This window comes from Bos mutus, chromosome 15, assembly GCF_027580195.1.
Source record: "Bos mutus isolate GX-2022 chromosome 15, NWIPB_WYAK_1.1, whole genome shotgun sequence".
Lineage (NCBI taxonomy): Eukaryota > Metazoa > Chordata > Mammalia > Artiodactyla > Bovidae > Bos > Bos mutus.
In genome coordinates, this window is record NC_091631.1 from 19,249,284 (window position 1) to 19,271,008 (window position 21,725).

At 43.0% G+C, this 21,725-nt stretch overlaps 1 protein-coding gene across 3 annotated transcripts in view; it reads left to right on the plus strand.

Annotated features, from left to right (window-relative positions):
* Window positions 1-21,725, plus strand: part of LOC102287021 (uncharacterized) — a 194,547-nt gene that overhangs the window by 84,315 nt on the left and 88,507 nt on the right. For 2 of the 3 annotated variants that reach the window (XM_070383152.1, XM_070383154.1), the window contains exon 2: window positions 6,001-6,244. In XM_070383152.1, the coding sequence (XP_070239253.1) occupies window positions 6,027-6,244 (218 nt within the window). In that variant the 5' untranslated portion in view covers window positions 6,001-6,026. Of the gene's footprint in view, window positions 1-3,550; window positions 3,590-6,000; window positions 6,245-21,725 lie in introns of all 3 variants that reach the window. The other variant, XM_070383153.1, reaches the window with a different exon arrangement.

Below are 21,725 nucleotides of genomic sequence, written 5' to 3' on the forward strand. Positions count from 1 at the left end.
TATGTTTTCTGTCATTTTACTACTGACTTTTCTGTTTCCTTGTATTTAAGTTATGTCTATTATAAAACTATGTTGGGTTTTAAAAATATCCATTCTTAGAGTCTATGCCTATTATTTGGAGTACTTCATTGCAATTCATGTAATTATTGCTAATTTTTATTCTTATCTACTTACTATCTTACAGTTTGTTTTTGGGTTTTTTTTGGTCTCAATCTGTTTTTGGTCCTCTCACCTGACATATGGCTTTCTTTTGGCTTTGAAAAGTATCTTTATTGTTTAATTTTTCCTTTGTTAATTAAATATTCTTTTTCTGATTATCCTAGAGGTTATACCATGCTTCCTTGACTTATAGTCAATCTTAAATTAGGATTACTTATATCTTCTACTAGATTCATCAATATTTTACATTTTTTCCTCATTTACTTTCTCATCTTTTCCTTCATGCCTGTGTATTATCCCCCTACCTACCCAACACACACACAGTATTCTTTCTGAACCATTTGGCAAAATGTTGCAGATGTCATACTTGTTTATTTCTAAATTCTTCAGTTTGTATCTACTAAAAACAAGGAATTTATCTTATGTAACTGAAGTACAACTTCAAAATTAGAAAATTTAGTATTGATACAATACTGTTATCTGATCTACAATCTAAATTAAAATTTTGTCAATTATTCCAATAATTTCCCTTATAGCAACATCTTTTCCCAGTTAAGTATGTAATCTAGGATTATGCATTGCATTTAGTTGTCATGGTTGTTTAATCTCCTTTAATTGAAACAATTCTTCTCCCTTTGTCTTTCATGATCTTGATATTTTTGAAGAGTACAAAGAAAGTACTTTGTAGAATTTTTAAATTTTGGTTTCTCTGGTGTTTCATTATGATTAGATTCAGATATTTTACAATGCAATAACATTGTAAAATAACACAAAAGTGATGTTGTGTCCTTCTCAGGCCATTGTATCAGGAGGCAGTTGATGTTCATTTGATTCACTATTAGTGATACTAACTTTGATAACTTGCGTAAGGAGATGTCTTACCAGTATGAGCCATCATAAACTTAATATTATTAATTCGTAATGAATAAATAATTTGTGGGGAACTATTTTGAGATCATGGATGTTATCTGCTTCTCATCAAACTTGTACCCAGTATACTTTACATCCATCATCCATGATTGTTGACTGGATCAGTTATTACTATGCTAAGTCGCTTTAGTCGTGTCCGACTCTGTGTGACCCCATAGACGGCAGCCCACCAGGCTCCCCCGTCCCTGGGATTCTCCAGACAAGAACACTGGAGTGGGTTGCCATTTCCCTCTCCAATGTATGAAAGTGAAAAGTAAAAGTGAAGCCTATGGTACTTGCACAATAATGATTTTTCTAACTCCGTTATCCTTTCTACATTTATTACTCAGAATACTTATGTAAGGGGTAACTTTCCTTCACCCCCATTTATTAATTTGGTAGACTTAAGAATTGTTATTTAATTCAAGATGTTATAATCCATTGATCTCGTTTTAATTTGATATCAGATATTTCAGATTTGGCCCTTGGGAACCCACTCAAACAAGCTCCCATGAACTTTTGACATGCTCATCATTCTTTGTACATTTCATTACTTTCTGGCACAGTGAGATATTCCAGGATCATCTTTTACTTTATCTGCCTTAGCATTGTAATCAGTTGTATCCTTTAAGGAGCCTTGGTTCCTTTGTGTGCAGGTGGGTATTTAGAAACTTAGATACAGGAACTTCCTTGGTGGTTCCAGTGGTTAAGACTCCATGCTTCCAATGCAGGGGATAGGGTTCAGTCCCTGGTTGGGAAACTAAGAGTCCACATGCTGCGTGGCATGGCCAAAAAAGGAAAAAGAAACAAGTCTAGACACCAAGTGAAGTGAAGTGAAAGTTGCTCAGTCATGTCCGACTCTTTGTGACCCCATGGACTATACAGTTCACGGAGTTCTCCAGGCCAGAATACTGCAGTGGGTAGCCTTTCCCTTCTTCAGGGGATCTTCCCAACCCAGGGATCAAACCCAGGTCTCCTGCATTGCAGGTGGATTCTTTACCAGCTGAGCCACCAGGGAAGCAGACACCAAGTGTGCTGATTTTCTACTGCAGTGGAAAACGTGCTATGTTATATCTAGTCTCAGCTGGATTAGGAAATCTCCATTTCTGCCTCTAACCATGGAGTTCATATTGATGCAGTGGAAAATGTACTATATTATATCTAGTCTCAGCTGGATTAGGAAATCTCCATCTCTGCCTCTAACCATGGAGTTCATATTGATGCTCCCAGATCTAATCTAACATGAGAATGTTCAGTTTAGTCTTTTTCCTTTCTATGTTTGTAAATCCTTTTCACAAGTGACGAATCTGGCTAAGATTATTCTCAGTATATTTTACTCACTTGCCTAGGCTTAGATTCACAGAGAGTGTTTTAGATTTGCTACCCCTACCACTATAAAAAATCATGCTGATTAACTAGTGTTCAATGCTTGTAAAAAGATTTTTGTTTCCAAACTGAGAGTATATAATTAAAACTCTGCACTCAAAAGTAATTATTTTTCCCTTCAGTGTGATTATGTTATTCATTTGAATTTTAGTTAGGCTCATTTATTTCTGTTTGTATTCCATTTTTGGTTTCTTTCCCCTCCATCACTGTTAATTTAACATCATCATCATCATCATCATTATTTTGTATGAGTATGTAAAGCATTAACATACTTCCAAAACTCAAAATTACACAAAAATCTATATTAAGTGGAGTATTACTTCCCCTTTCCCACCCCATGCACCTTAATGCAGTCTTGTAAATTTCTGGTTTATTCTTCCTGGATTTGTTTTTTAAATAAAAGTAAACACATTTATATTATCTTATTTCCTCTTCTTTCTTGCACAAAAGTATCGTTCTATGTATCCCCTTTTGCTTTTATTGATTTGTTTTTCTTTTTTTTGGCTGTGCTGGGTTTTCATTGCGGCACGTGTACTCTCCAGTGCTCGGTTTGGCCCCTGGCATGGGGGACCTTAGTTCCCCAACCAGACATTGAACTTATGTCCCTTGCATTGAAAGGTGGATTCTTAACCACTGGACCACCAGGTTAAAAACCACTGCTTTTATTGATTGACAACAAATATATTCTGTAAATCATTCCATATCATGTTTTATTTAGTTTTTATTTACAGTTACATAGTATAGTATTGGAGCTTCCCTTGCGGCTCAGCTGGTAAAGAATCTGCCTGCAATACGGAAGACCTGGATTTGATCCCTGGGTTGGGAAGATCCCCTGGAGCAGGGAAAGTCTACCCACTCCCGTATTCTGGTCTAGAGAATTCCATGGACTGTACAGTCCACAGGGTCACAAAGAATCGGACAAGACCAAGCGACTTTCAGTATACTACTGTGTGTACTGTGTGAATATACCATAGCTCATTCAACCAATCTCTTATGTGTGTGTTTTTTTAATGTGTTTTTTCACAATATTTTTTAGTTACAAATAATGTTCTTTGTTCATATGTTTTCTTTCTTTTTTTTTTTTACATTCTTGAAGGTGTATTTTCAAGGAAAATTATTAGATGCAATTTAAAAGGTAAGCTTACTTGTGGTTTTGTTAGATATTGTCAAATTCTCCTCCCATAAAGGTGTGGGAGACATTCCCACCAGCAATGTATAAAAGTCTCTTTCCTCATGGCTCTATCAATAGAATGTGCTATCAAGCTTTGTAATTTTTACCAAATCTAATCATTGAGAAATGGTATCTCAGCACAGGTATAATTTCTATTATAACTAAAGTTGTCCATCTTTTCAAATGTTTAAAAGTCATTTAAAATCTTTATCTGTGAATTGTCTGTGACTTTTGCTTATTTTGGTATTGGGTTTTTGACATTTCTCCCCTTCAGTTTTAGAGTTCTTTATGTGTTGGGACGGATATTAGCCTTTTATCTCTGATGTATGTTAATCATAGCTATTTTTAAATCTGTGTGAGTCTGTGGGACTGTTTCTATTTTATTAAAATTAATTCTTCTGTTCCTTTTTGCTAGTAGACTTGGTATGTTTGAATGAAGGCCAGTCTTTGTGTATAAAATGATGATGTACAGGCTCTGAATGGTGGTGTTTCCCTTCAGAGATGATTTCATTTTCTACTAGCTGACAGATGATATACGGGTAGATAATCTTGATCAAGGTTTGACAACGTAAAGTTTGCCTTCATTCTAAGGGAGTAATACTTCTTGGGTCGAAACTGAAAGTCTAGAGTCTTCGCCCTCCTCCTTGGGGCCCTGAAAGCTCATTTTTGGGTCCTCAGTGTAATGAGACTGTCGTCTCCTCCTGAGACTTTAGCCGCATACAGTTGCTTCAGCTGATTTCTCTCTTTTCTCTGAGCATGTGCAGCTTGAGAGTCAGCAAAGACCTTGAGGGGAATTTGCCCACTTTCTCCAGGATGCTGGCCTTTCAATTTTTGTCAGCTCTTCCACCACAGCAAGACTACCTACTGCAAGCTCTGCTGCTGCTGCTGCTAAGTCGCTTCAGTCGTGTCCGACTCTGTGCAACCCCGTAGGTTGCTGTTATTTCTTCAGCCTTTATTCCCCATGTGGCAGATTGACAAATGCCCTGATGAGAAACAGCAGCGGCAAGAGTATTACCCCATCTTCGGGGGTGCCGCCTGGAGAGCCCTGCTGCCTTGATTTTTCTAAGTCTCCACACAGCTTTCCTTGTATGTTTCATCTTGTTCCTGTACTTGTTCTCAGAGGGGTTATTCTGATACTGGTTATTCCATCATAGATGGTAGCAGCAGTCATCTTTTCACTGAGCACATCTCTTTAAATGTGTATGGAAATGAGAGAACACAGTCAAATGGATAAAACATTTTAAAATTGACAAGAAAATTGGCCTGCTTGTACACTGCTATGGAGGACATAAATTGGTACCACCTTTCTGGAGGGCATTAACTTATATCAAAATCCTTAACAATTTACTCTTTGACCCAGCAATTCTGCTTCTAAGTATATATCCTAAGAAGATAATCACAGATGTGTGTGAAGGTTTATTTACAAAGATTCCAATCCCAATTAACAAACTTGGAATCAAAATCCTCAGTATGCAACAAAAGAAAATTTGATAAATTGTGGTGCTTCTATACAATGGAATATAACAGAATCCAGCATTGCAAGTGACATAAGATAATGTTTAAGCGTATTTATTACTCTCTCCTAGAGGAGGGCATGGCAACCCACTCTTCTTGCCTGGAGAATCCCCATGGACAGAGGAGCCAGGTGGGCTACAGTCCGTGGGGCTGCAAAGAGTCGTACATGACTGAGCGACTAAGTACAGCACAGCATAGACGCTCTCTATTTAACATTAGCGAGTATTGTTAAGCACAGGAGATTACAAAACAACATGAGCAGTATGATCCTGCTGAAGAATATGTATGCAGATATATAAGACTGGAATAATGCACATGGAAGTGTTAATAGCTGGTATTGTTGGATTTTTTTCCTCCTTTGTGCGTCATCTAAACATTTCCCATAGGATGTTACTTTTGTTCTAAAAGAAAATTAATGCCCTCAAAAGAAAAAACCTTACAGTTGATAGGCCCAATTGATAATATTTTCTGGTAAACATTTTATTTTATGCTGGTTGCCTAAGCTCTGTCTTGATGCCCTTAGTGAGGGTACAGATTTTTTCAGAAACAGTTCCTCCTTGAAATACTTTGTGGAGCAGAGCACCTCTGTAGAAATGTACTTTAAATTCTTACTGGTCAAATTCAAACAAAGGCTTCACCTGTTTCTGTCAGTGTGTGTCAAAACCTTTTAAATAAGGAATCCTTTTTAAAAAGTCAGTAGGTTTGTGGTAAGGACCTGGATTTTATTTCCTAGCCAAAAAAAAAAAAAGTCTCATTTCCTTTTGAAACCAATGGTCAGGATTTAATGCAATTGCCTTTGTAAAACTAAAATCAAGATTTCTGAAGACCATTCTCATCCTCTGTTGCTCTTTCTCTTGAAGGTACTGTCCAAGGCAGCAAGCCCACTATGACCTCTTGGGTTTCAAGGCTGCTTCCTAGGAATGGCCGTTCCTTGGCTACAGCATCAGAAAACCAGCGAGCTGAGGATCACCATCGGCACCAGGAGGCCTACGGGTACTTCTTGCCCATCCAGACGAGGTGGCAGGACAATGACCAGTACGGCCACGTGAACAATGTTGTGTACTACAGCTACTTCGACACGATTATCAACCAGTATTTGATCAGGTCGGTGCGGGCTCTGCATCCCCCATCCTCATGTCTCCTTTCTGGCATGCTCTGGTGGGGGCAAGTGCGGGGCCTTCTGGGAGGAGATGCCCATTTTCCTCTAGAGTTTTTGCTGATACGGCTCCTTTGTTGAAGTCAGGGTACTCTGGAGAACAGCCGGACCGATAGGTGAGTGAGGAGGATACTGTTGCCCTGCCGCTCCTGCAGTCACAGGTGTTTGTCTGTCTTGGTCCTTTGCACTAAATTGTCAGCAAATGTGCAGGCTTTGAATCTCAGTTAAGCAGCTACACAGCAAGCCATGTAATATCCAAACCCTGAAACTTGAGCAGACAGTAACATCAGCCCTCAAGGCCTTTTTGTGAGAAAAGCAGCTGCTTCCCTCACCGAGGGCACATAAAGGGGAGGAGAGAGAGACTAAAGAGTAAAGGTGCGTATTGTAGCCTCTGAACACCACGATGACAGGATTGCTGCCTGAAGTGTGTTTGCAAGATTGGTTAGTGTATGCTTGTTAATATCATTCTCTATATGAAAAACTGGGCTGCACAGAGTGCTGTGTAAATCCCAGCTCCAACTTGTATTGACTGTGTAGTTTGGATCAAATTATTTAACCTTATTGAGTCTTTGTAAAAACTAACTCACATATATTGAGAGTTCTCTCTGTGTCTAGCACTGTGAAGCCTTTTGCACAGCCTTTCTTGTTTAATCCTAAAACAACGTGATGAGAGAGTAGCAGATTGTCGGCCCACTGCCTGAACCCCCTTGCCTGTACCTTTCAGGGCATGCTGGCCTGACTGTCAGCTATCAACACTAACATTTCTTTGCCTAAGGACTTTCTCTGGCCACCAGAACCCCTTTTGCAGGCACCCCAGAAGTGCAAGGTATCAGTGCTCCCTAAAAGCAACCTTCAGTCACTGATTGATGGGAGTTAGTATATAATATGAATACCCCAACTTCCTTACTCCTCGGATAAGTTACCTGAGCTGCACGCTGTACACAGGCTCCCAGGCTTGCCTAGTGGGATTAGGCTCCATTTCCCAGATTGGTAGCTTGAAAAAAACTGAGATAAAATTTATATACCATAAAACATGAAAGTGAAAGTCGCTCAGTCGTGTAGGACTCTTTGCAACTCCATGGACTATACAGTCCATGGAATTCTCCAGGCCAGAATACTGGAGTGGGTAGCCTTTCCCTTCTCCAGGGATTTCCCCAACCCAGAGAGCAAACCCAGGTCTCCTGCATCACTGGCGGATTCTTTCCCAGCTGAGCCACAAGGGAAGCACACCATAAAACGTGCTGTTTTAAAACCATTTAAGCAAACAATTTGGTGGTTTTAGTATATTCACAACATTGTCTAGCCATCACCACCATCTAATTCCAGAACTCCATCACCCCCCCTCCCTTAAAAGAAACGCCATATCTGTCAGTAGGCATTCTCAGTTTCTCTCTCCTCCCATCCTCTGTCTGCATAGATTTGCCATTTCTGGACATTTCATATAAATGGAATTGTACTATATGTGATCTTTTGTGTCTGGTTTCTCTCACTTAGCATCACGTTTTCAAGGTTGGTCAATATTGCAGCTTTTATTAGTACTTTGTTTCTTTTTATGGCTAAATAATAATCCATTGTATTGTTGTACTGTATTTTGTTTGTTCCTTTGTCATTGGATGGACATTTGGGTTATTTCCACTTTTTGGCTATCATGAATAATGCTGCTATGCATATTTGTGTACAAGTTTTTATGTGGACATGTTTTCAGTTCTTTTGGGTATGTACCTAGAATGGAATTGCTTGAATCAATGGTAACTTATATATTTAACTTTTGAGTTTCCATCAAACTGTTTTCCATGATGACTATATTATTTATATTCCCACCAAAATGATGAGGATTTCAATTTTTACACATCCTTGCCAATACTTGTTACTATCTGTCTTTTTTGCTTGTCGTCATCCTGGTGGATATGAAGTGGTATCTCATTTTGATTTGCATTTCCCTGATAACTAATGATGTTCAGGATTTATCATGTGCTGGTTGGTCTTTGGTATATCTTCTTTGTAAACATACCTATTCAGATCCTTTCCCCATTTTTCAACTGGGGTATTTGGATTTCTATTGTTGGGTTGTGAGAGTTCTTTATATATTCAGAATACTACACCCTTATTATATATGATTCACAAATACCTTCTCCCGGAGATCAAGATGTTGGAGTAGAGGGATGTGGAGCTCACACACTTCCACAAATACATCAAAATATATCTACATGTGGAATAATTCTCAAGAACATCTACTGAAAGCCTGCAGAAGATCTCATGCAACCAAAGCTGTAAGAAAGATCCCCACCTGCTTGGGTAGGACTATGGGAAAAAGGGAAAAGACAAATATTTTCTCCCATTCTGTGTGGTTTTTTTTTTACTTTCTTGGTAGTGTCCATTGACATGCATGAGCTTTTAATTTTGATGATAGTGGTAACTTGTTAAATAGCAAATGCTTTATTGGCTACTTTCCCTGTTGTCCCTTCCTCACTTCTGCAGGATGATTTAATCTATGAGATGTACCTTATAGTTTGCGCGCATCGTGCAAATTTGCTATGTATAGAGAAATTAATGTCTTCTTTCTTCAAAAGAATAGAACAACCTGAGACTGCCTGGTTCTCTCACATGCTCTGTGGTCCTGAATTGTCTCACTAATTCTACTTCGTGTGCACCTGTCAGTGGTTCCTCTAGAATTGGCTTACACTTGCTTACTTATGAATAATAAATGTTTTTTTCAGCACTCGTGTTAGCTTTTAGGAGAATGTGTGCTTTAGACTTTGAAATCCACAGCAGGAGGTAAAAACAGTATTTGAGGCTTTTTGTAATTTCACATCATTTGTCACATAGGGAAACTTGACAATGAATTTTCCCAACTCACTCCAGGACTACTTACTCTTTTTAAAGGAAGGATCAGCCTTGTAATTTCTTTGGGTTGACTCTTAATTTTATTGCAGTTGAGAGCTAGTGGTGTGTCTTAGTTTAGGTTGCTAGGTGTGTGTGTGTGTGTGTGCGTGTGCACACGCGCGCGTGTGCGTGTGCAAGTCGCTTCATTCGTGTCTGACTCTGTAATCCCATCAACTGTAGCCTGCCGGGTTCCTCTGTCTGTGGAATTCTGGCAAGAATACTGGAGTGGGTAGCCATTTCCTCCTCCAGGAGATCTTCCCAACCCAGGGATCAAACCTGCATCTCTTATGTCTCCTGCATTGGCAGGCAGGTTCTTTACCACTAGTGAGTGCCACCTGGGAAGCCCTGGGTTGCTCCAGTAGAAATACAAATTACTGGCTTGAATAACAAGTTTCTTTCTCCCAGTTCTGGATGCTGGGAAGCCCAGATCAGGGTGCCAGCGTGGGCAAGTTCTGGGAAGGGCCCTCTTCTTGGTTTACAGACACCTGCCTTCTCGCTGTATCCTCTCATGACCAAGAAATGAGAGACAGAGCCACCCTCATGACCTCATCTCAACCTGATTACCTCCCAGAGACTCCTCCTCCTTCCTAATACATTCCAGCAAAGGGTAGGGTTTCAATATTTGAGTTCGAGGGGGACGCAGACATGCGGTCTACAACATCGCTTTCGTGACCTTTGAAGTCTCCCATTTGTAAGTGGGCCTTCTAGAAGGCATGTGCAGGTAGCGCTTGAGTCCTTCACCCAGTGGAGATCGTGTCTGTGCGGTCTCAATCTGATATCAACCGTTTCATCCAGGTCCTGCTTCTGCCAGTCTTGGGGGGTAGGGAAGGGGGTTGGCAGCACGTGAGGAAGAATTTCTGCCATGGGAGAGTCCTGTTTAATGTAGAAATCCCCATACATTACACATTGACTCCCAAACAGTGAACATACCCTGACTATTGAGACCAGAGAACTTCCTGATCATGACAAAAAATGGATTCACCTTCATACGTTTTCTAAGAGATCCGAAGGTTGTTTAATAGGCTGCTCACTTGACTGTCAGAAGCCAAGCCAGCACCACAGAGAGGTGTGAGGACCCTGGGAAGACCAGCCAGGGAGAGGCAGGCTCATTTTGTCAGTGCGAGGAAGGCAGCTGCTCAGGTGGAAGCGGTGCCTCCCAGCCTGGCCTGCTCGCTGGCCCTCTTCCACCTGGCTTTTCCGAGGATGGGTGGCTCTGCACATGTGCCAAACACCGTGGGGTAATCAATGAACCACACCCGTGTCTAGAAGATTCCGTCTTTGAGGAGGGTTTTCTCCAGGAGAGAGAACCAGGGTGTAATGGAGGGTGTGGAGGGGGAAGGAGAGAAAGAGTAGAAGAGGCCACGCAGACTGCCCAAAGTTCCCATCACTTTGACACGCAGAAGGGGTTAAGTCATTCTTGAACAGTTTATCGCTCATCAATTGTAATTAAATATGTTTATATTAAATTATGTTCTGTAATTAATGTAAAATCCTTTAGCCTATGCTGTTATTAGAACCAGATGCTGAAGTACCAACAGTATTTCAACATGACTGTGCTGCCTCGCCAGCTGTCTAACTGTAATTACTTTAATCTCAGCTTGTTATCTAATTATCACCTTTGTAAAGGGAAAAGTACTCTCTAATGCTTACTGATTGTTTCAGACGATGATGAAGAGCGGGGAACAGCTGTCAGAGATCGTGGGCCCTGCTTATCACCAAGAAGGAACTTATCCTGAAACCTAGTCTGGGCCAAACCGCTGAAAAAAGATGTCCCAGGCAGGAACTGGGGACTGGCCAGTAAAGGGAGACAGTTGGTGTGCTGCTTAAGGGTGTGGCCCCTGTGGATAGACTGTCAGGTGACATCTGCCTCCTCCAGTGATGGCTGGGGGACAGGTTAGTTAATCTGCTTAAGACTCAGTTGTCCCATCTGTAACATGGAGACAGTAATAATACTAGAATCTACCTCGAGGGTTGCTGTGGAGACCAAATGAGATACAGGATATGAAGCCATTAGCACAGTGTCTGGTAAAATATACATACTTAGTAAATGTTAACTATTTTTTCTTTTTGATAAAAGTCAGTGTTGGTGTTCAGTATTTCCATCTTGGTCTTTGCAACATTTGAAATGGGTGTCTAAATGCCAGCAGCTTGACATGACCAGTGTGTTTTCCAAGTAATGCTGAAGTCTGTCCTTTTGGGACTGAAAGTTACCTTTGCATTGCTTATTAAAAAATGGTTCACCCAACCAATGTAAATAAGTATTGTCAGGGAAATCTTGAAGCTCTTGAGGGGAAATAAACTGTTTTGGAGTATCCTTCAGTACTTTATGAATGTGCTTGCGTTTCAGCAATTGACTTGGTAACTGTATTTCATTCCAGAATAATCATTAAAACAGATAGTCTTAGGATGTTTATTAAGTCTTTACTATCCTCTCGGCTTTGCCTCTCAGGGCTGCACTCCCATCAGAGGGGAGCTAACAATCTCTTCCTCCTGTGAAATAGAACCTCTGTCTGTCCAGTTGACTGTGAGGTCCTTGAGGGCAGGATAGGACCTTCATCGTTCTTCTGTATCCTGAGTAGATTGCCCTGCCTGGCAGGTATTCTGTTCTCCCTCAGTAAGTATACCTGAAAGAACTAAACAGAAGAACTCAGCCTCAGACCATGTTGATCACCCAGGGTTTTTCCTTTCCCAGTGGCAGGAAGAAACACTGCCTCCCGGGGCTGCAGGGCAGGTCTCAGTCTCCCACGCTTGTTTTTGCCACCTGTTACTGGGCTCCTGTGGTGGCTTAGATGGTAAAGAATCCACCTGCAATGCAGGAGACCTGGGCTCGATCCCTGGTTGAGAGGATCGACTGGAGAAGGGGATGGCAACCCACTCCAGTTTCCAGGTGGCTGTAGTCGTAAAGAATTCGCTTGCCAGTGCAGGAGACATAAGAGACGCAGGTTCAATCCCTGCAACCTTCTCAGGGTCAGGAAGATCCCCTGGAGGAGTGCATGGCAACCCACCCCAGTATTCTTGCCTGGAGAACCCCATGGACAGAGGAGCCTGGTAGGCTACGGTCCATAGGGTTGCAAAGAGTCAGACATGACTAAAGTGACTTAGCATGCACACACTGCATCCTCAGGCCAGGAAACCACAAAGCAGGCCAGCAGGGAGAAAGATCAGAGCGTGCAGTGGGGTCTGACTTTCATGCTGACACATCAGCCATGTGTGGTTCAGCAGCGAGAGGAGCAGGACACCTGAACTGACCCATCCCAAGGCAGGCCACCTGAGAAGGGCAGAGTAGCGGGTCTTTAGTGTCAGGAATGCCCCGGTGCAAAGAGGGCTGCTTTGCGAGAAGGCTCCTACCATTCATCAGAACAGAAGAAGGCACACACTGAACTCTGGAGTTATTCTTGGTTACAGTATACTTGGTGCTTCCCTGGTGACCCCGTGGTAAAGAATCTGCCTGCAGTGCAGGAGGGGCAAGAGATATGAGTTTGATTTCTAGGTCAGGAAGATCCCCTGGAGGAGGGCATGGCAACCCACTCCAGTATTCTTGCCTGCAGAATCCTATGGACAGAGGAGCCTGGTGGGCTACAGTCCATGGGGTCGCAAAGAGCTGGACACGACCAAAGTGACTTAGCACACATGTACACACAGTATATTTGGGTATTGAAGGAAAGAGCCTAAAATGAGAGAATCAACCCAGCAGCAGATACCTTAAGTCTCTGTCTGAGCCTCATCTCCTATCACTCCTCTCATGGTTTCTTTGTCTTCTGCGATGGTAAAACCCCCTGTGGTTGCTCACCAGCCGTGTGCTGATTCACAGCTCTATGCATTTGGTTCAACTGTTGCCTCTACCTGGAACGCCCCTGCTCCTATTCTTCAACAGTCCACCCTCCCAACCGCCTGTCACAGATATTAATAGGACCCGTGGCCATTTTCTGTATTCCCATAGGATCCTGGCTTTTCTGTACCAGAGACCCAGAAACTTTCAGTAAACAGCCAGATACGAAGTATTTTAGTCTTGGTGGTGGGCTGTGTAGCAGCGCTGAGATTCTGCTGCTGTGGTGGGAAGGCAGCCATAGACAGCATGTGGTTGAGTCAAGGAAACCTTAGTGGAGTTCCCTGCTTGTTCCGCTTCTCCGTGCTCTTGTTTCACAGTCCAAGTGACTCTTCTGGCTGCTTCGTCATGATCGTTAATGCAGTGTCACTGAGTTTTTCCTCTCCTGATGACATGTCACCCAAATTTGAGCTCCTCAGATTAGGGACTGCAGGGTCTTAGCCTTGCTTTCCTCACAGAGCAGAGCTGAGACAAGCTTGTGCATACAGGTGGTTTGTTTTAGAAATGGATCCCCAGGAGAAGGAGGGAGGCCCAGGAGGAGTGAACTCGAAGGAAGGCCAACCCAGTATTACTGAGCTGATCAGTAGAGTGGGCAACAGCAGCGAATCCCACTGGGCATCCCCCTCCCCCTCCAGGAGCTGTATAGAATGGGCCTCGGAGTTCTCTGCCCACAGGACAGAAACAGGAGCATTTATCCGCTGTGTCCATCCCTCCTTGGTCAAGGTTTGCCCCATGGAGTGTTAGCTCCTTTTTCCTCCAGGTGTGTACATGTGTTAGATTCACTGAGCAGATTTCTGCAACCCTAGGTCAGAAAGTGGGAGACTCTCCATGCTGTCCAGGCAAGGGGCTGCCCGGTCACGCCTGAGCACCAGCAGGGTCGGTTGCTGCAGCAATGGCTGGAATTCAAAAGGGGGAACTAAAGGAGGTGAGGCCATCCGGCAGAGGTGTCCGAACGTGTACTGTGCCTGCTCCGATGCCCAGCATAGTAAGTTGCATGTCCAGCAGCAGTGGTTAAGAGGGCAGCTGTGGGTGCCAGACTGCTCAGGTTTTGCTCCTGGTGCTTCTTCTTACTGATTGTGTCATCTCAGGCAGCCTCCTTAGCCCCACTTCTTCATTCCTCTCTAGAGTGGGGATTATAGTCCTTACTTCAAAGGCTGTTGTGAGGGATAGGATGCTTAGAAAGGGGCCCATGTTACGTGCTCAGCCAATGATAGGGACTTAGTAAATACTGAAGGATTTTTGACAGTGGGCTTTTGTAAGCCAATGCTTCTTTCTTTGTTTATTTTTAAATGTTTGAATAAATACATTTAATACTCCTTTCAAAAGAGTATTGAAATACTAAAATACCTTACCAAATCAAAAGCATGAAATAAATCTTTTTCATTAGAAATGGAAAAATAGAAAATCAGAAAGAAAAAGACACAAAATATCAACCTACTGATGAGATTGAGTATGATACTAACCTCTGAGCTTCCTAGCACCCAAGAAAACAAGGGAAACAAGCTATATAGTTCTTATTATCTGATAAGAGAAAACATATTATTTCTTCCAGGAAAAACAAACTTTTTTCTCTCAAATTAAATTCTAAAGGGACTTTAAAGGAATTTACTAAGGAGGCTTGAGAAACTAAATCAAAAGGATGCGACTAGTGTGGAAAGAGAGGTTTTTATCTGTTGCAGGTCTGACTGGTACTTGCCCTGTTGTGGGTGCTCACTGAACAAATGAAAAATAGAAAGTGTTTTCAGTGGCAGATTTTCTTTAGAAAGAGCTGGTATCCTACCTCTGATAATGGGTATAAAAGTGTGACTCTTAAAGAATTTGCCTGCAATGCAGGAGACCTGGGTTCGATCCCTGAGTTGGGAGGGCATGGAGGAGAAGAATACCCACTCCAATATTCTTGCCTGGAGAATCCCATGGACAGAGGAGCCTGGCAGGCTACAGTCCATGGGGTTGAAAAGAGTCGGACATGACTGAGCGACTAAGCACAGCACAGCGTAAGATTTGGAGCCAGTGTGGAGGACAGAGGTGAGTGGGTCAGCTCCTGGGGATGTGTGTGGGCGACTGGGGGGTAGGCGGCAGGCCTTTCAGCTGCCTGCTTGCTCAGAAAGCTGGCCTGACCCTACCGACCTCTGCTGCTTCCTCCTTCCAGGTCTCCTTCCTTGGTCCTCCACCCCAGGCTTACTGAGCAGACTCTTTCTGCATCTTCCTGAGGACAGGCTTGCCCATCCTCCCAGCGCGAGGCTTCCCTGGCTGGGGTGGCCCTGGGTGTCCCAGTCAGCCAGACACCGCGCAGGGCTCTGCTTTTCCTCTTCTGAGTCTCATCTTTGAGACCCTGTGTGGCCCGTGTGCCCTCTTGAGTACATTTGTGTCTCGGGGTCTCTGTTTCCATATAGTTTCTCCATCAATCTGAAGTTCTCAGTTCAAATACTATGATCTACCCCCCCGAGTCCACAGAAATCTCATTATACGTAAGATAATCTCATTTGCCGGTGTGTGCTGTAACTCACAGGCTCGGAAACGTCCAGATCCAGGATGCCTGGGAAGTCGGGCTGTCAGATTAATATACTGTGTGAAAATTGGGGCCGGAGGTCACCAGTCTCCTGATACACAAATCTCCCTCTGAGAATCTCATTTCATTCAGACTATCAGTTAGATTAGAAATACCCTAATTATCCCACTGAAATTAAATTACTTTATGTTAGGGTGATATAATGAACAACCATAAAGAGTAGATATACAACCAGTCATCTTATTAGTCACAGCAAGACCAGACCATACACTAAATGGACCTTGCTATTGTCAGCTAGTCCCTGTCTTCATAAAAAAAAGGGCAAGGGAAAGAGGAAGATGAGCGAGTTCTTGTGATTTTGTTTGGTGGGTTCCTGCCGCATTTCTCCACTGAGCTGCTAAGAGAGTTTCTCCCTAGAGGCACTGCTTCTGGTCATTAGTGGGGGGAAAGAGCTATAAAGCAGCCACTGTGCTCCTGACTTATTCATGCCCATGGCATTGGGAGGTCTCATGACTTACACGACAGGCCCAGGCATCCACAGTCCTTCACTTCCTTTTAAAAATTTTTTTACTTTTAATTTTTATCAGAATATAGTTGCTTTACAATACTGTTAGTTTCTACTGTACAGCAAAGTGAATCAGCTATGCGTATACATATATTCCCTTTTTTAGATTTCCTTCCCATTTAGGTCACCACAGAACACTGAGTAGGGTTCCCTGAGCTATACGGTAGGTTCTCATTAGTTATGTTTTATGCATAGTGTCAATAGTGTATTGATATATATGCCAATTCCAAACTCCAATTCGTCCCGTCCTCCTTTTCCCTCTTTGGTGTCTATATGTTTGTTTTCTACATCTGTGTCTCTTTCTGTTTTGCAAATAAAATCATCTATACCATCTTCTAGATTCCATGTATATGTGTTAATATACAATATTTGATCTTCTTTTTCTAGCTTACTTCACTCTATATAACTTTCTAGTTCCATCTGTGTCTCTACAAATGACCGAATTTCATTCCTTTTAATGGCTGAGTAATATTCCATTATATATATGCACCACATCTTCTTTATCCATTTCTCTGTTGATGGACATTTAAGTTGATTCCATGTCCTGGCTATTGTAAATAGTGCTGCAATGAACAATAGGGTGCGTGTGTCATTTTGAGTCATGGTTTTCTCTGGGTATATGCCCAGTGGTGGGATTGCTGGGTCATGGGGTAGTTCTGTTCTTAGTTTTTAAAGGAACTTCCATACCGTTCACTTCTTAATTCCAGAAGCCTTCCCAGTACCTGTCAAGTGATATGGCTCTGTTGCCAGGGTGCACCTGTCCTCCTAGAAGGACTAACCTTTATCAGTTGTATTTGCTAAAGTAAATAATGCTAGCAACTATAATGAATTACCTCCAAATCTCAATGACTTAACACAACAAAAGTTGATTTCTTGTTTAAATCACTGTCAAATGGAGGTGTGTGTGTGTGTGTGTGTGTGATGTTTTGTCCATTCAGTTATTCAAGAACTCACCTTGTGGTTTTGAGCTCCCTTAGATCAGATTTCTCAAGAGCAGGACTACTGACATTTTGGGGATAGATAATTCTTTATTGTGGAGGACTGTCCTGTGCATTGTAGGATGCTTAGCTGCATCTCTGGCGTCTACCTGTTAGATGCCAGCTGGACATCCTCCCAGTGTGACAGCCAAATATGCCTCCACGTATTATCAGATGTCCTCGGGGGAGGGGGACAAAATTGTCCTGAGAACTACCACATAGCCAGTTCTATCATTTTAAAGTGCATATCCCTTTGAACTTCTCTCTCAGGCAGAGGATATATAGATACATTTGGGAAGAGATCATTGTGTGTGCTGATGACCCATCATTGGACTTGGTACCTTAATGCTTATTATTATCCGTGTTGTTGTCTGTGTCCTATGGGTCATTTCCCAGAGAGGTGAAGGGATGTACTGTCTGGTTTACTAACTTATTGCCCAGGTGATAACATCACACCTTAAAATTGTGCTACTAGGTAATTCTGTAGCAGAAAGAGTTTTGGGGCTGGACACTCTTGTCCTGAATTCCTGAGTTGGCTGTGCCATTGCCCTTGTGATTATGGGTGAGTCAGGTCACTGCCAGAATAAGTGAGACTCTAGAGAGACATTTTCCAATGGCCCTCATTCTCTTTACAACTTTTCCATGGCATCCAATTTTCATTTCAAATAAAGGCAAAGCTCCTACACAGGTCCTGCAGAGCCCTGCAGGGTCTCCCCTTTTTCAGGCTCCTTTGGTGTCTCGTTCCCCTGATTTACCAAGCTTAATGTATCCTAGCCTTCCCCCTCCCACCCAGCTTTCACCAAGCCCCTGACCTTGTTGGGCTTTGCCTATGCTGTGCCCTCTCCCTCAAGGGTTTCCCTTCTCTCTTCTCTTGGCTCTTTCTGATCTTTTAGTTCTCAGCTGTATGGCCACTTTCTTGAGGATGTCTTCTGGATGCCCTGACCAGCTCTAATTCCCCCTCCTGGGCTTTCTCTCAGCATTGCCAAAGGATCACGTTGTCAGAGTTGCAGTTTTATGTTCATTGAAACAGCCATTTGAATTCATCCTGTCTCTGTCATTTGTAATCACCACAAGAGCTGTGAGTCAGGTCATATCCCAGGGCCTGGCAGAGTGCCTGGCACATAGTAGGTGCTAATACCTTTTTCTTGCGTGAATGAATTAGAGATTTGGGCTGTCTGGAAATATTAGTCAATCAGACCTGACACTGAAATGCAACCTGTTTGAGTCACTGTAAAACTGCTGACAATTAAGAAATATGATTCCTATATTAAGCTCAAGGGGTACCCCCAAGAAAGCTAAGGTGATCAGTGACTATGGTGTGGCCTTCAGTATATTAGTCAGCCTGACTTAATCATTTCTACTGGAAATCTCATTAGAACTCAGAAACCCCACAGCCTTCCAAAACCTTTTATGTATAAATGCTTATACGTGGGCAATCTGTAGGCAGCTAGCAACGCCTAGGATCCTGACTGCGGTAGAAAGCACAGTTTGCAGGTCAGCAGCCGGTTTGGGGAAGGGGAAGACTACTAACCGTGTGGCCGTGACTCCAGTGCTCTTAGTCCACTCATTCCCTCCCCAGGTTAAGGGATGGGGTGAGTAGTCCCTGAGTGTCTAGATACCAAAGTCAGTCGGAGGAAGGATATGCAGTCTCACAAGAGCCTCAGTCTCTTACAATTCACAGCATGTGGCCACCTCTCAGCTCTGAACAGAGTGAGATATGAAGTCATTTGCAAAGGGGCGTCTATGAAATTCCATTACACCATGCTTTTCAATTTAAAGGGAAAGACCTTTGCGGAAACTAATTTGCAGTTGCTTTTAATCATGGAGCTTGGAGACGGCAGGCTTTCCCGTCGCTGCAGCTACAAAGGCTCACACTGGTTTGTAGATTTGGTCTTCCTTTGCCCACCCCAGCTCAGCTCCTGGGTTCCATCTGTGGTTGTTGTATGTCCTCTAATTTTTTGCAATTTTTGAGACAAAAATGAAGCCATTATGTTTAGTGTTCCTGGTGAATGTAAATATTTTGCAATCAGAACCCACTTGAAAAGAGAGTCAAGTCAAAGTAAATAGGATGCACTCTTGAAAGGGGGACATCCTGGGGCTGTCTCCTCTCTCCTGTCGATCTCTCCTGCCTCCCAGAGGACTATCTCTCAGGTTCCTTTGGTCCTTTATTCACTCCGGCCCTGGGGTTGCTCCAGATCCAGAGAACGGCAGCCAGGAGTTCTGGAAAGTGAAAAACACCTTGGTAAGAGTCAAGAAATCTGGATCCAGTCTCAGCTGTCCTGTTTACCTGGTTGAGTGCCTTGGGAAATTCATTAAACCTTTATGGGTATCTCATTTATCAAATGAAGATAATTATACTTACCCTTGGAGATCACATGAGGTTTGGAGGGAAGATTGGCTTAGATCAAATGTAAGCATGTGGGTCTGCTCATGGATCTGGGGTTGGTAGGGAGCTGGTGATAACCGATTTGCCCCAGGTTACTTACTGAAGAGCGGTTGCTTCAGTTGAAAACCTGTGCTGACCAGAACCTCTCCAAGATAAATTTCACAGCTGCTTTAAATCCCTTTGGGCTGAACCTTTGTGGCCCCTGGAATCTCCTGGGGAAAGTAGGAAGATTCTGGAAAGAATCAGGCACTAATTAACCCATTTTCAGTCATCATCATTTAGCACAGATTTGTTTATCAGATAGGCATTCCCTGATAGCTCAGTTGGTAAAGAATCTGCTTGCAATGCAGGAGACCCTGGTTCGATTCTGAGTCTGGAAGATCCCCTGGAGAAGAGAAATTCTACCCACTCCAGTATTCTGGCCTGGAGAATTTCATGAACTACAGTCCATGGGGTTGCAAAGAGTCGGACATGGCTGAGTGACTTTCACTTTCACTTTCTGGGAAGAGAAGAATAAAGAGTGGGATGTGGAGATAGGTGAGTGTTACAGATGGGAAGTTTTATGGGGTGTCGGGGGCACCTGGGTGAGATTGTGAATGTCTTTACAACACAGCATTCTGGCACTGTGCTCAACCCAGACATGGTAGATAACGTATTAGAGTGACAGATAACATATCAGGTACTGGATTATTTCACTTGTCAGTGAATATTAATCATTCTTTTTGGCTGTCAGTAACTGAACACATTTCCTGTAACTGTAGGAAAATCCTCTTCCCCAACACACACAGGTAGAAGCTGAAAATGCCAGGTACTTGTTTTCCCAGCCTCCTTTGCAGCTAAAATGCTGGCGCAGGACCTGGGCAGGCTGTGAATTGGCAGCTACCAATGTGTCGACGTAGAGACTGTGCAGAATCCATCCCGGCCAAGGTGGAGGACCAGTGGCTTCCCACGTCAGGTGGCAGCCATGACAGTGACCCTGTGCAGAGTGTTTCTGTGGATAAAGGCTGTGGCAGAGGTTTCTTCAGGGGATTCACTGACTGAACAAGCTCAGCCTATGATGGGCAAAAGTGCCCACGCTAAAGAGTTTGCTACTTACTTACATGCTAACCGTCACTTTGTAGAGAGAGAAAGAATCAATATTTTCATAGTCAGCAGGCTTCAAGCTGTTTGAGTTGAGAAAACTATGTCACGTGGAGGTTCAGGACACTGATTCTGGTGTCCGGGGTCTGAGTTCCTATCCCAGATTGTCCAATTAGCTGTGCCACTTTGGGAAATGTATTTACCATTTCTAGGTTTCCGTTTCTTTATCTCAAGAATGGGAATAGGAATAGTTCTACCTCATCGATTCATTCTGAGAATTAGATGAGATAGGGATCATGAGACCAATGGAAACAAAGTCAGGAGAGAGAGGTGTCATGAGGATGGTTTCAAGGAGGGAAGGAGAATGAGGTGAACACTGCTCTGAGAACAAGAAGGATGAAGATTGGACTTCTCGATCCAACATCGCTAGAGAGATTAACTAGGACTTCTAGTGCAATGTTGGGACATAACTCCTATGAGGTTGGTGGGGAGTGTGGTTTGAAGAGGAGATACCAACTGAAGAAAGCACCTATAGCTCTCTTTAAGGGTATGAGAGTACGGGGTGGTGTGTGATCAAGAGAAGTCTTAGTATTTTTTTTTTTTTTGTAATATTAAGATGAGAAAATCATGAACCTACTGTGGATGGAGTTGAGAGGGGGAGGTTGAATTATAAAAAAAAGAGAGAAGACTGAAAATGAGAATTCTCTGAGGAACAGAGAGGATGGGTCTCAAAGCCCTGATAAAAATCCTGGCCAGGACAGGAGGAGGGACATTGCCATGGAGTCAGAGCAGAGAAGGGAGGAGTGGGCAGGGTGCAGGGGTCACCTAAAGCGGTAGTGAAAGCTGAGAGAGTGTGCTGACTTCCTTTCTTTCTGAAATAGTAGATGAAGTCATCTGCTGTGACTGTGGGTTGCAGGTCAGAGCAGGTCAGAGATTCAAGGAGAGTGGAGAAAGTTAAAATATCAAGGTCAGAGAGACCATGAATATGAGTCAGATACTGGCTAGGTGGCTGTAGCAGGAGATCTCCCCAAATGCTGGGCTTAAACAAGAGAGAGGTTTATTTATCTCTTCTCAGCAGTGCAGGTGCAGGGTCTAGGGCTGATGGGGGGCTCAGCAGTGTTGAGGGGGGCAGTCAGCCAGATCACACAAGGCTTTGTTGGCCAAGGGAAGAACTTTTTATTCTGTTAGTAAAAATAGTGGAAG